Source organism: Cetorhinus maximus, chromosome 19 (assembly GCF_964194155.1).
Source record: "Cetorhinus maximus chromosome 19, sCetMax3.hap1.1, whole genome shotgun sequence".
Taxonomy (NCBI): Eukaryota; Metazoa; Chordata; class Chondrichthyes; order Lamniformes; family Cetorhinidae; genus Cetorhinus; species Cetorhinus maximus.
Window position 1 is genome coordinate 20,121,113 of NC_135897.1, and position 15,112 is coordinate 20,136,224.

The 15,112-nt window shown below is 47.5% G+C and overlaps 1 protein-coding gene across 2 annotated transcripts in view; it reads right to left on the reverse strand.

Annotated features, from left to right (window-relative positions):
* inpp5d (inositol polyphosphate-5-phosphatase D) overlaps nt 1-15,112 on the reverse strand; it is a 199,007-nt gene that overhangs the window by 111,645 nt on the left and 72,250 nt on the right. For both annotated transcript variants that reach the window (XM_078563554.1, XM_078563553.1), the window contains exons 7-12: nt 13,761-13,841; nt 10,362-10,436; nt 9,933-10,056; nt 7,554-7,660; nt 4,790-4,892; nt 956-1,152 (exon numbers count right to left, since the gene is read on the reverse strand). In XM_078563554.1, coding sequence (XP_078419680.1) covers nt 956-1,152; nt 4,790-4,892; nt 7,554-7,660; nt 9,933-10,056; nt 10,362-10,436; nt 13,761-13,841 — 687 coding nt within the window. The remainder of the gene's footprint in view (nt 1-955; nt 1,153-4,789; nt 4,893-7,553; nt 7,661-9,932; nt 10,057-10,361; nt 10,437-13,760; nt 13,842-15,112) is intronic.

Sequence of the window (15,112 nt, forward strand, 5' to 3'; positions counted from 1 at the left end):
TGATGGTGGTGAGGAAGGGCTGGTAGTGGAGGAGGGGGTGATGGTGGTGAGGAGGGGCTGGTGGTGGAGGAGGGGGTGATGGTGGTGAGGAAGGGCCGGTGGTGGAGGAGGGGGTGATGGTGGTGAAGAAGGGCTGGTGGTGGAGCTTGTGGTTTTATTTTGTTGGAACGATTCCTCCATTTGCTGGCCCTCATTTCCTTTTACTTCCCTGTCACCCTGCACCATGAACATTCTGTGACTTCCAAGAAAGGATGAATAAATGAGCTGTTCCAAAGTGATGCTGATGACTTTGAGGAAGGACATCAATTGTCCTCAGGATATTTCTGTCATTTCCTCCTTTCCAATGGTGATGCAGCTCCCCCATCCTCCCCATTTGTCCAGTGATGGTGCCACAAAAGGTCTGTCAGTGAATGATGAGGTGAGCCTAGTTCTAAGATGATCTGGTGGCATGCATTGCTTTTGACATTTGCTGCATCATCCAATATATATTCCATTTCAATAATCATATTCTTGCACCCTGGCACTTTATCAAACAGTAACAGTGCTGGGTGCACAGATCTATTCTGCCAGCTGGCACAATGGGTTAGATACCTGCCTCCGATAGTTGGGTTCAAATGTCTACCAGGGCAAGGATTCCTGCAGCTAGTACTGCCTTTCGCCATTAACATGCTGCCTGGGTGGCTACTTGGAGCTAATTGACACGAAACCAATCCTTAACAATGATGTATTCACCTCCATATTCCCCCCACGGTTTTATTGGGAAGCTGGGCAACCATTGCTAGTGCTCTAGAGCAATGTAATCCTGTCATGTATGGGGTTACCAAATCCATCATCTACTGTTTGCTTTGATTCTGACTTCCACGATCACCGGTGCCATCTTGGAAATTACATCGACCCACTTCCTTGTGCTTCAATCTATGGAGGACAGGGCTTCAATACACTTTAATGCACTTACGTGTTTAAACTTTATGTAGGTGATGTCCTTTAGTGTCGATTTGATCAGCTCAACCCACTCCCTCTCTCCCTGTGTATCTTCCTGAGTGCCAATAATATAAATATCATGTGGGATGTCAGCAGCTGTATCATCCCGGGTCTTTCCTTGGCCTCTGCACAGGAACCACGACTGTATGTCCGCAGGAGCTGAAGCATTACCTAAACAACAGCAACAACAATTTCCTTTTATATAACATCAGGTGCATTATCAGATAAATGTGACCCCAAGCCACATAAGCAGATGATAGGACAGGTGACCAAAAGCTTGGTCAAAGAGGTGGGTTTTAAAGAGAGACAGAGGCAGAGATGCAGAGAGGTTTAGGGAGGGAATTCCAGAGCTTAGGGCCTCAGCAGCTAAAGGCCAATGGTGAAGTGATTAAAATCCAGGATGTGCAAGAGGCAGAGTTCCCAGAGTTGTTAGCCTGAAGCAGCGTAGTGAGTGTGAAAGATAAGGAGGGGGAAAGGCCATGGAAGGATTTGAACACAACAACGCAAATCTTAAAGTCAAGAAGCTGTTGAAGTCGATGGAGATCAGCGAACATAAGAAACAGAATACACATTTTGAGGGGTTTTATTTCCAAATAGTTTTCTGGGATTTGGTGTCTCAGTCCACTCCTGTCAGTAAGTTCTTGATCACTGTGACCTAGTTTGAGCCTTTCCCTGCCTGACATCCAGGCAATTTCTAGCAAGCTCAGTGATCAAAAACCCTTATTACTGCATTCATTGTTAGGATGTGAGCATTGCTGACCAGACTGGCATTTATTGCCCTTCCCAAGTCGCCTTCCTGTACTGCTGCAGTCTGTGCTGTAATCTTTGTAGCTGTGTTTGGGAACAGAGCACTGAATTTTATGTACCCCCGGCAGGTGTGTTTCCCGTGCAGTGGGGGCCACGTAAAATGGGGTAGACACCCATCCTCTCATCTTTCTGCCCATCCCCAAGCTCAGCCCCATAATACAGGGGTGGGCGGGCACCGAAATTGGTAGCCCACTCGCCATACTTAAATGAACAATTAAGGATCAATTCGGCTCACTATCAAGCCAATTGACCCTGATAATACGCTCCCAACACCATAAACCATTTGGCATGGGCAGCAGGGCAGGAGCGGGAAGCCTGATTTTGTTTTTACCTCAAGTGCTGAAAGGGAGAGGGAAGGAAGGGGGTGCTGCTTGCTCTTTGGGGCTGCCTTTTGCCGATTGCCGGGCCAGCCCCCCCCCCCCGCCCCCCACCCCCTTAGCTTGAATCCCCTCTTTCTTCCGACCTGCTCCCTCCCTTAAAACCATCCCTTCATCTCCGCACCCACTCCACTGCTCCTCTCCTTAACCTACCCAATCCCCTTGGCCCAAGACCCCAGATTTACCTGCTTCGGGGATCCAAGTCTTGGGGTCCTTTCTTCTCCGGGAGGCCTGGCAGCAGCCGCTGATGCCTTCCTGGCTGGGATTGATAGAGCTGCAGGCCAATCCGATTGGCCAGCAGCTCCAGAGGGCGGGACTTCCACCCCAATGAGGGGAGATGTCCTACTGGGCTCGGCCCTCATTAGTCCGCCCCACAGCGCTTTGTAGCTGCAGGGCGGGTCAGCAAGGAGCGTGTCGGCTCCATGCCGACCTGGTTTCTGGGGGCGTACCATCCACCAACTCCCCCCCCCGCCCCCCCACAGCATTATTCAGCTCAGAGAGATGAATCTACCATGTTGATGTGGGACTGGAGTCACAGATAAACCAGGTAAGATAAGCAGGACATCAGTAAACAAGTTGAGATTTTATTTTTGGGTCATTTTTTTCTGATGCCAACTGTTTTATTTCCATATTTTTTAAACTGTCATGATGGGATTTGGACCCATGGCCAGAACTTTTCACTCCGCGTGCGGGTACACGCCTGACACACTCGAGCTTCAAATAGCGCGTGATGTTGCCGGGCGAGCGTCCCGACATCATCACGCACCCACACGACGTTTCGGTCGGCGGGCGTGTCTGAGAGTTGGCAGCATGCCCGCTCACAATTAAGAGGTCTGTTAAGCCCATTAACGGCACAATTAACTGGGACTTTTTGCTGTCCGTCCAACATCGCAGTTGGCGGGTGGGCGAAGCGGCCAGGAGGTCTTTTCGTTTTTCTGGAAACCTCATCCAAGGGTGGGATGAGGTTTCCGAGACTAATTAATAAAAAGATAAAAATGTTTGGACACAAATTTCAGCATCCATATGTTGAGGTGACTCATTCTTATGTGTGGGCATTTTTTCCGGATTTTAAAATCTGTTTTGTATTGAATTTAAATTCTTCAGCTCCCTGAGGCAGCTCTCTGCCTCCAGGGAGCTTTCATTCTGTGCTCCCCCCTGCACCCGCACTGACTTCCTCGCTCACTCTTCTCCCCCACCCACCCCGGCAGCGGTGAGCCTTCCAGCGCGCCTTTCACGCTGGCTGCCCGTTAATTGGCCAGCCAGCAGGAAATAGCGGCCGGGGGCCGATTGCAGACGGTGGTCCACTCCCAGGCCCACCAATCGTGGCCACCCGCCGACCAGAAAATCCTGCCCCATGTTCTCTGGATTATCAGTCCAGTAACATAACCAGTACCTTACCATTCCCTTGGCTATTTGTCGTATCAGGTTCCCTCAAATGATATTCCTTGACTTTTAAAGATGTTAGAATAACTGATCCATTAGACCATGGATTAAGTAATAAACAGTCCGACAGATTTATTAGGTAATTACTTGATAATTATGTAGTATTAATGAATTTCAGTAGTTACAAGATTGTCACTCTATTCACCTTTATGCAGTGTGGCTTGTGGTGACCATGCATGAAGCGTCGCTCCATCATATCTATAGGCAAGCAGGATTTTAGGTTTTGTGTTGGGAATCTGATGTCAGGGTCAAGTTGGGGGGGTGGGTGGGAGGGAGTGGTCACAACCCTGCACTGTGAGGGGAAACAACCACCTGGCAAGGACTTCCCCAACATGGGAAATTAGTGGCCAGACAGAGTGATCACCTTTCAGTTAAGGATGGTGTGTAGGCTCTTGAAGCTGGAGGACCAATAGGAGGCCCTGCAGCATGGATGAAACTGCGGCCTGCAGTTCAGGTAAGAGAGAGAGCATGCTTCCATCTTGAGATCCACTTTCTCCAACTAAACTTTTAAACTTAAAGATGCCCTCAGCAGCCAGGCCACCATTGTGGAGGGGAGAATCTGTGGTTGCAACTGTGGCTAGGGAGACAGGGGATGTTGGGGGATTGGGGGGTGGGGGGGTGGGGTGGGGGGAGGGGGTAGTGGGGTGGCACACAGGCCGACTGGAAAACCCTTGTCAGCCTCTGATGATAGGACTTAGGCCATTTAATTACCTTAATTGACTATCCATCGCTAAATTGCAGGTAGGTAGCACCGCTGACCCCCATCTCGCGGTTCCGGGCGGGCTGGTGCCAGCAAACTGGCATACTGGACAGTGATGCCCGAACTTACCCACGCACCTCTGTGCTCACTCCCATCTGGTGGTAAAAATCCTGCCCCATCCCTCTGATGGCTTCAGAGCGATTGCCCGTTTTAAAAAGGCAGCTGAGGATTTTTTTTTAAATGGCAAGTGCAAATAAAATCTAATATTTTTCTCAAACTTCAAAACAGATACGTGGATAACAGGCTAATAGAGAGCTGGAAGTGTGTAATATAGGAGAATAGATAGTGGAGATTACGTTGTACCAAATGAGCGAATGTGAGATTGTTATAGGAGTGTAACTGCTCTGTTCCCTGTATAAATGAACTGCATACCGAATAACTCATCGGATCTCCAATACAACTGGCCTCCAGTGCCCCTTACCCATATTCCAGGTTCCAATGAAGATGTTGATCATATCTGGCTCTGGAAAATCTGAATGTTTATTCTTCATCAGCTGCATGAGTTGGCAGAATGCTTCCCGCTTCTGGTAACAGGGAGACAGAGGTAAGTACAAAAACACCAGAGGCTCTGCTCAGTTTTTGTTTGATCTACATCTGCCTAAACAGCAGTCTTGAAGGGCCCACTGGAGGCTACTAAAGGAAAGGTATGTAATGTTTTTTACGCTTGCCACTGCAGCAAAATAGCACTTAGATTCTTATCCACCCCCATTCACCACCCTCCCCCGTTCCTCTCCCCTCCTGAGGCACTGCCTCTCCTATTCCCCTCCCCTTTCCAATTGCTGCCAATCCTCATCACTCCGCCCCCGTTTCTTCCCCTCACCCATTCACCCCAGTCTGTTTGTCCTCCGTTCACCCTACTCCCATTCATCTGCCCCTGCTCTTTCAGATTCCCCCTCCCATTCACCTCCTATTCACACCCCTCCCATTTACCAACCCCCACCACATTCAGCACCCTTCTCCTGTTCGCAGTCCTATTCGTCCGACTCCCATTCACCACCCTCCCATTTGCCTTCTTGAATCTGTTTGCCCCCCCTCCCATTCACCACTCCCTGCCACCACCCCGCTGCCCCACACCCACCCCCACCTCCAGTTTACCTTCCTCCTCAGGCCTGGGACTTAACTGCAGGCCAGCTCCTTGTTGCAGCCAACCGAATTTTCCTGGGTACCTAAGAGCAAACCACTTTGGGACGTCTGATTGACATCTGCATCTTACTGCCACCATGAGATGAGGCCCAAGACCCAGCAATCCTTGGGCCTTGATCTACAGCCCTGCATTCTAGAGTAAGACCAAACTCCTGGCCTGTGTATAACATAAACCCTCGCTGACCCAGATAGTGAGAGGCAGTGATACTGTTACAGAGGGAACTTTCCTCTGTGTATAACTCACCTGGATGTCCTGCCCAATGTGTATCCTTCAATAAGAACAAAACAAAATGTGCCTTAAACAAGGGAAAATGCCCAAGGTAATTTACAGAGGTGTAATCAGTCAAACAAACCAAAGAAGGACGAATTAGAAGGGGATTTTAAGGTGGGGGGGTGGGGGGGGGGTGGGTGGGATGGGGGGGTCAAGGCCATAACGGGCGTTAAATCCAAGGAAGAGAATTTTTAAATTGGAAGCTTTGGAGGACCATTGTTGATCAGTGAGCACAGGAGTGATGGGTGAACGGGTCAGTGCAGGAAAAGGGCAGCAGGGATATGAATGAGCTAATGTTAATGGAGGGGTGAGGGAAGCCAGCCAATGACAGAAGTGGAATAGTCGAGTCTGGAGGTGACAAGAACATGGATGAGGCAGAGTGGTGGTGCCTGATGTGACGGGTGGAAGTAGGCAGCCTTTGTAGTAAAGAGGAGTTGTGTCAGAAGTTCAGCTTGGGGTTAAATAGGGCACCAAACGTTCAGTTTGAGACAGTGACCAGGGAGGGGGTTGGGTTAGTGTAAGGAAATTGTGGCAATTGGGTAGAAGACAATGGTTTTGGTCTTCCTACTGTTTAACTGGAAGAAATAATTCATGCAGGGCTGGGTGTCAGACAAACAATCCAACCATATGGAAGCATAGCTTACAATGTAGGGACAGGAAGAGAAGCTGTTGCTGGAGATGCTCTGACTACAATCGTATAAGTAAAAGTGTCATCAAGCAAAGGGGATCTCGCTGAACTGGACAATGGGGAAGAGGTGTTGGGGAAGATGGTGTGAGCAATTGCATCCAAAGTTGCAGCAAAGGACACTAAGGATGAGGTGGGATCATTTCCCACTACCACAGCCACATAGGAATTTTGCCTTTGGGTCAATTTGAGTGTCGGGGGTGGAAGGTCGATGAGAGAGTTTCAAATACGGAGAGGAAAGAAAGATGGCTTTGGGCCATTACCCATTGGAGTTTAGAAGAATGAGAGGTGATCTTATTGAAACATATAAGATCCTGACGGGATTTGGTAGGGTAGATACCGGGAGGTTGTTTCCACTTGTGGGAGAGACTAGAACCAGGGGGATACTGTAAGGATAAGAGGCCTACCGTTTAAGACGGAGATGGGGAGAATTTTTTTTCTTTGAAAGGGTTGTTAGTCTGTGGAATTCTCTTCCCCAGAAAGCAGTGGAGGCTGGGCATTGAATTTATTCAAGGCTGAGTTAGATGGATTTTTGATAGACAGGGAAGTCAAGGATTATAGCAAAGTGGAGTTGAGACCACAACCAGATCAGCCATGAACTTATTGAATGGCGGAGCAGGCTTGGAGGGCTTAATGGCCTACTCCTGCTTCTAAATCTTACGTTCCTATGTTTCTAATGCCATAGATTTGAGAAGTGACAACATGTTCAAGGGCTTTGGAGAAGAAAGTCAGATTGCAGACGGACGATGGTTTGCAAGGAGAAAGAAGCCACAGTGGAGTTTTTGCAGCAGGAGGTGAGGTCAAAGATTTTGAAAGGGAATGGGATAATATCTGCAAAGAGGAAATCACTTGCAATGTCAGCCAGCCCAGGATTCAGGAAGGGAACTTAGATGATCAGCAGTTCAGTGGGGATGAAGTCAAGGGAGCAGGGGGTGAGTCTCATTGAGAAGATGAGTTCAGAGTGGGTATGGGAAGAGGAAATCCTTTACCTCGATGAACACAGGGGAAATAAAATGACCATAATTAGAAAAATAAATGGTTGGTTCATTGACTTTTCACTTTGATAGCAAGGTGCTCATGACAAACCTTAGAGTCAGTGAAGACATACTCCTTCCGTTGTGTTTTCTTCACCTCGGAGTCAATTATGATCACCAACTTATTCTGGAGCTTCTGCGATTTGATTAACTGTAAAACTGAGAAGGTAATGTTGGTGAGAGAAGGCAGGGGCAGTGACACTTCATTTCCTTCCTGAGTCACTTTGAGTGTTTGCATTTCTTGTACCAGCAAGTGCCCAGACATAACCTGGATAGGCTCAGACCCATTCCATTTAGTACATTTCGCACAACCTGGCGCCTCATCTTCTAGACACAAAGTTCCTGTTTTCAGAATGTTGTTAAAACACAAACTCCAATGCTGTAACAATACAGATACTCATGGAACAGCCAAGAGAAATCAGTAACAATATAGTTGTCACTGGCAATGCCAGCATTTATTGCCCATTCCTAATTTCCTTCAATTGAGTGGCTTGCTGAGACATTTCAGAGAGCAGCTAAGAGTCAGCTACATTTCTGTGTGTCTGGAGTCACATCTAGGCCAGGGCCAGGCCCAGGTGAGGAAAGGACAGCAAATTTCCTTCCCAAAAAGGCATTAGTAAACCAGATGGGCTTTTAACAATAATAACTTCATGGTTACCATTACTAAGACTAGCTGTCAATTCCAGATTTTATTAATTGAGTTTAAATTCCACCAGCTGCCACAGTGGGATTTGAACCCATGTCCCCAAAACATTAGCCTGGGCCACTGTATTACTAGTCCTGTGAAATTATCACTACACCACCATCTCCCTCTGTGTGCACCACCCTCTGATTATGCTGGCTTAGTGTGTGATCGGGGGCTATTTATATTTGTGTAGTGGGTGACAGCTGCACTGCATGTGCATGCTTCAGAGGAGGTAGAAAGAAGCAGTGGTGCAAATGCAGCCCTGGTTAGGCAGGAATGCAATGAGTGGAGATAGATATTGTTACGACAGCAGACACAATGTCAGAGTGAGGACAAGCCACAACCTACAACTAACTATGGGCATATTGAATTGTTTAAAGAAAACCTGTGTTTTTTAAAGAAATACAAGAAAAGACACTGATCAAAGCATGTCTGATACTGTAAAGGGACCCCTTTTGGAAAATTCCTATGTGGATTATACAGACAGACCTGTCCTGAGAGGAAAAACTCAGCAGGTCTGGCAGCATCTGCGGAGAGGAGCACAGTTAATGTTTCGAGTCCGAATGACCCTTCAACTCGAAACGTTAACTGTGCTCCTCTCTGCAGATGCTGCCAGACCTGCTGAGTTTTTCCAGGTATTTTTGTTTTTGTTTTAGATTTCCAGCATCCGCAGTTTTTTGCTTTTATCTGTCCTGAGAGGACATGGAATTTCGCACCTGAATAGGTGTCAAGGCCTTTTTCAAACTGAGACACTTGAAAGGAAGGTATATAAAATGCAAAGGCTGGACTTTTAAGCAGTGTTCCTGTGATGGCAATGGAAACTGCCCCCACCTCTACCCCGCACTCCCCAGCTACATCAGACATCAGACATCCAAAAACCATCTCCTGTTGATTTATATCTCAGAATATGTCAAAAGGTTTCTGAGATGAAAGCAAAATGGATTTCGGATGCAAGACATGCCTATTCCCCTCCGGGAGTACACAGAGAAATGAGTTTAAAACTGGCTCTGAAAACCAGTGTTGGGCACAGCAGAAGAACAATGACAAAGAAGCAAGAAGGACACCTCTGTGTATGTGTGTGTCTTTGTCTGTGTCTGTGTGTGTGTCTGTGTCTGTGTGTGTGTGTCTCTCTCTCTCTCTCTGTTGCTGGAGACCAATGTTTTACCAGAAAGAAGGAAACAGCAGGAGAAAAAGGACAGTCACCCCTGCAGAGGCAAGCAGATCATCTCTCTCTCTGGAAGCAATCAAAGGGTGTCTTTAACAGACTGCAAAACTGAACAAAGCCAACTCCAGAGTTCTACCAAAATTAGCTAACTTAACGACCACAACGTTCCACAAGTCATGCCTCACGGACAAGTTGAGGATTTACTCGTATACTCATTTAACTTTTATTTGGACTCTTAACTCCTTATTTCTAATATTTGTGAGAGTGCGTGTGTGTTGCATCTTTTATTATTTTTCCTTGGGTTTTAGTATCTGATAAATTGACTCTTTCTTTGACTCAAGGAAACCTGGTTTTATTGGCTCCTTGTTAAAAAGTAAATACTTTTGCACTGGAAAAGTTAAGCACGAAGGGGGTGGGGGGGTTGGAGGGGGAGGGGGAGATGATGGGGATGGTGGTGGGGGGGATGAATTTTAAACAAACCTTTGTTGTGACCAACCGAGGACTTTGACAGAAGGGGGAGCCAGCTCATTCCTTCTCACCCAGTCATGACAACGTGAAAGGCTATTGATCAGAAATCTTACTTCTGTTGTGACTGTAAAACTTGTCTTCTGGCCCATCCTTTGATTTCTTGACAATTAATTTCCCGCTCTCTATGTCCACCTTCAAATGGATTTTTAGGAAAATTCCAAAACTGTCCAATTTCACCTGGAAAATAAGGGAATCCTCGTTATTAAATCTGAACTTTTTAACTACCCCTTGCCTTCCTTTTGGCTGAACTCAAGCCAATTTTGCTGTTTGAAGAGAAGTTGGAGCTTGTAAATGAGGCTGGTCATTTGCAAGGACAGAGGGGTTGAGGGCAGGGTTTTTCTTAAAAGGGTGAGGGGGACCACTTTGAAAGACAACTTTGGAGAGGGCATGAGGGGAAGGTCTGCACAAAATTTCCACTTCTAAGCAACAACCTTTGACTACGTGGTGTTATTGGAAAATGCTCGTTAGCAAAGAGTGCCTACCTCAAAAACAGGCGCAATTTCCAAGTGTCGGTCTTGAACATCTGCACCTGGAGACGTAGGCTCGTAATCTTTCACCTGTGCAATATAAATTAGGGAAAGAATGGGACAGGCATTATTGATCAGAGTGCTCCCATCCATATCTTATCTTGCCAATTTTGTCTCCTCTCCTAAGGTACTCCTCTCTCTTGTTGGATTCAGGTTCTACAGCATTTGTCCTCCCTCTGATACCTAACCCAAGTGCTCATTCTTCATTGTGTTGTGGAACTTCTGACGACGAGGGTATATAGTGCACTGGCTTAATAATACAGACACCTGGACTAATTATCCAGAGAATACAGGTTCAAATTCAACCTCGGCGGTTTGAGAATTTGAAATCAGTGTTAAAAATCTGGAAATAAAGACTTGGAACACCCCAGCTGTTGCCTTTGCTGAGAGCATGCTAAGTCATTTAGAGACCAAGGATAGTCATGCAGTGCTCCTGCATCGTGTGGTTCAGTGCCATGCTGAGTGGTGCATTTTCTGTATGTATCACAAGTGACCATCTAAGCCTAGTGATCCTAGGGTTGCACTGAGACACTGCTCAGGATATGGAGCACTGGGCCATGATTTAATTAAATTGTTGTAATTTTATGCAGAACTGCAATGAGTATTTTCACTATTGAGAAACCCTGGTGATAGGCCAAGACCCAGATAAGTCAGAAACACTGAGGAGAGACCTGTATCTCTCCGACAATATGACCATCTGTGGACAAAGAGCCAGGGATGGAACCCGAGGTCCTTTATGGTTTGTAAACAATGGAGCCACAGAACTGACTTTGAGATATACACCAGAATGGTTTTTAAACAATAAAGAGCGACTGTCAATCCTCATGAATGATTCTGGACAGGACTGGATGAGACAAAAACAAAAAGCTAAAAGCTACTGCGGATGCTGGAAATCCAAAACAAAAACAGAATTACCTGGAAAAACTCAGCAGGTCTGGCAGCATCGGTGGAGAAGAAATCAGTTAACATTTCGAGCCTTCATGGCCCTTCGGCAGAACTGAAGCATAGTTAGGAGAAGGGAGAAATATAAACTGGTTTAAGGTGGGGGGGCGGGGGTGGGGGGGGGGGGGGGCGGTGGGGTGGGGGGAGGTGGGGGGGGAAGAAAGACTTTGAGGGTGTGGTGATTGTGGAGATAAGCAGTGATAGGAGCAGATAATCAAAAGATGTCACAAACAAAAGGGTCAAAGAGGTGTTGAAGGTGGTGATATTTGTCTAAGAAAAGTGCTAATTAAGAATGGAAGTCAGGATACTCAAAGTACAGCTCTAGTGGGGGTGGGGTGGACAGACTAACAAGGTTTTAGTTTTAGATTTAAAAATAATGGAAATAGGTGGGAAAAGAAGAATCTATATAAATTATTGAAAAAAAAAGGGGGGTGGCGGGGGGAGAAACGGGGTGGGGATGGGGGGAGGGGGAGTTTAAGATTTAAAGTTGTTGAATTCAATATTCAACCCGGAAGGCTGTAAAGTGCCTAGTCGGAAGATGAGGTGCTGTTCCTCCAGTTTGCGTTGGGCTTCACTGGAACAATGCAGCAAGCCAAGGACAGACATGTGGGCAAGAGAACGGGGTGGAGTGTTAAAATGGCAAGCGACAGGGAGGTTTGGGTCTTTCTTGCGGACAGACCGCAGGTGTTCCGCAAAACGGTCGCCCAGTTTGCGTTTGGTCTCTCCAATGTAGAGGAGACCGCATTGGGAGCAACGAATGCAGTAGACTAAGTTAGGGGAAATGCAAGTGAAATGCTGCTTCACTTGAAAGGAGTGTTTGGGCCCTTGGACGGTGAGGAGAGAGGAATTGAAGGGGCAGGTGTTGCATCTTCTGCGTGGGCATGGGGAGGTGCCATAAGTGGGGGTTGAGGAGTAGGGGGTGATGGAGGAGTGGACCAGGGTGTCCCAGTGTCAGTGTTACCGACTCCCACAGCTACCTCGACTACAGCTCCTCACACCCCGCTTCTTGTAAAGACTCCATCCCATTCTCTCAGTTCCTTCGCCTCCGTCGCATCTGTTCTGATGACGCTACCTTCAAAAACAGCTCCTCTGACATGTCCTCCTTCTTCCTTAACCGAGGTTTTCCATCCACGGTCGTTGACAGGGCCCTCAACCGTGTCCGGCCCATATCCCGCGCATCCTCCCTCACGCCTTCTCCTCCTTCCCAGAAACATGATAGGGTCCCCCTTGTCCTCACTTATCACCCCACCAGCCTCCGCATTCAAAGGATCATCCTCCGCCATTTCCGCCAACTCCAGCATGATGCCACCACCAAACACATCTTCCCTTCACCCCCCCTGACGGCATTCCATAGGGATCGTTCCCTCCGGGACACCCTGGTCCACTCCTCCATCACCCCCTACTCCTCAACCCCCACTTATGGCACCTCCCCATGCCCACGCAGAAGATGCAACACCTGCCCCTTCACTTCCTCTCTCCTCACCGTCCAAGGGCCCAAACACTCCTTTCAAGTGAAGCAGCATTTCACTTGCATTTCCCCTAACTTAGTCTACTGCATTCGTTGCTCCCAATGCGGTCTCCTCTACATTGGAGAGACCAAACGCAAACTGGGCGACCGTTTTGCGGAACACCTGCGGTCTGTCCGCAAGAAAGACCCAAACCTCCCTGTCGCTTGCCATTTTAACACTCCACCCTGTTCTCTTGCCCACATGTCTGTCCTTGGCTTGCTGCATTGTTCCAGTGAAGCCCAACGCAAACTGGAGGAACAGCACCTCATCTTCTGACTAGGCACTTTACAGCCTTCCGGGCTGAATATTGAATTCAACAACTTTAGATCTTAAACTCCCCCTCCCCCCATCCCCACACCGTTTCTCCCCCCGCCACCCCCCTTTTTTTTTTCAATAATTTATATAGATTCTTCTTTCCCCACCTATTTCCATTATTTTTAAATCTAAAACTAAAACCTTGTTAGTCTGTCCACCCCACCCCCACTAGAGCTGTACTTTGAGGATCCTGTCTTCCATTCTTAATTAGCACTTTTCTTAGACAAATATCACCACCTTCAACACCTCTTTGACCCTTTTGTTTGTGACATCTTTTGATTATCTGCTCCTATCACTGCTTATCTCCACAATCACCACACCCCCAACGTCTCTCTTCCCCCCCCCCCGCCCCCCACCCCCACCCCCCCCCCCCCCCCACCTTAAACCAGTTTATATTTCTCCCTTCTCCTAACTATGCTTCAGTTCTGCCGAAGGGCCATGAAGGCTCGAACCGTTAACTGATTTCTTCTCCGCCGATGCTGCCAGACCTGCTGAGTTTTTCCAGGTAATTCTGGATGAGACAATATTGTTATATCCCTATATATGAAGTCAATCCCCCACATTAACTCTGATAGTGCTCAGTAAATACCTGGTTCTCTATGGATGAAAGCACTCTGCTCAGTTCTTCAGCTATTGAAAGCAACCTTCTGACACCCACTTCAGAAGCAATCTAAAAAAACAATCACAATTACCAATTAATGATTAATCAATGTTCCTCTTCTTCACATGTGGACACGTAGATTCATTTAATAGCAACTTCCTATTCATTTTTCACCTGATTTGTGGCTTGTGTGAGCATGAAACTCATGGACAGATAGTTCCCAATGAACAAGGAGATATCCCTGAGTGAATGGCGAGATAACCCTCAGGGAATGGAGAGATAACCCTCAGGGAATGGAGAGATAACCCTCAGGGAATGGAGAGATAACCCTCAGTGAACAGAGGGATAACCCTCAGCGAACGGAGAGATAACCCTCAGCGAACGGAGAGATAACCCTCAGGGAATGGAGAGATAACCCTCAGGGAATGGAGAGATAACCCTCAGGGAATGGAGAGATAACCCTCAGGGAATGGAGAGATAACCCTCAGCGAACGGAGAGATAACCCTCAGGGAATGGAGAGATAACCCTCAGCGAACGGAGAGATAACCCTCAGGGAATGGCGAGATAACCCTCAGTGAATGGAGAGATAACCCTCAGTGAATGGAGAGATAACCCTCAGGGAATGGAGAGATAATCCTCAGGGAATGGAGAGATAATCCTCAGGGAATGGAGAGATAACCCTCAGCGAACGGAGAGATAACCCTCAGCGAACGGAAAGATAACCCTCAGGGAATGGAGAGATAACCCTCAGTGAACGGAGAGATAACCCTCAGGGAATGGAGAGATAACCCTCAGGGAATGGAGAGATAACCCTCAGGGAACGGAGAGATAACCTTCAGGGAATGGAGAGATAACCCTCAGTGAATGGAGAGATAACCCTCAGTGAATGGAGAGATAACCTTCAGGGAATGGAGAGATAACCCTCAGTGAATGGAGAGATAACCCTCAGTGAATGGAGAGATAACCCTCAGGGAATGGCGAGATAACCTTCAGGGAATGGAGAGATAACCCTCAGTGAACGGAGAGATAACCCTCAGTGAACGGAGAGATAAACCTCAGTGAACGGAGTGATAACCCTCAGTGAATGGAGCGATAACCCTCAGTGACCGCAGAGATAACCCTCAGTGAACGGAGAGATAACCCTCAGTGAATGGAGAGATAACCCTCAGTGAACGGAGTGACAACCCTCAGTGAACGGAGTGATAACCCTAAGTGAATGGAGCGATAACCCTCAGGGAATGGAGCGATAACCCTCAGTGAATGGAGCGATAACCTTCAGTGAACGGAGGGATAACCCTCAGTGAACGGAGCGATAACCCTCAGTGAACGGAGAGATAAC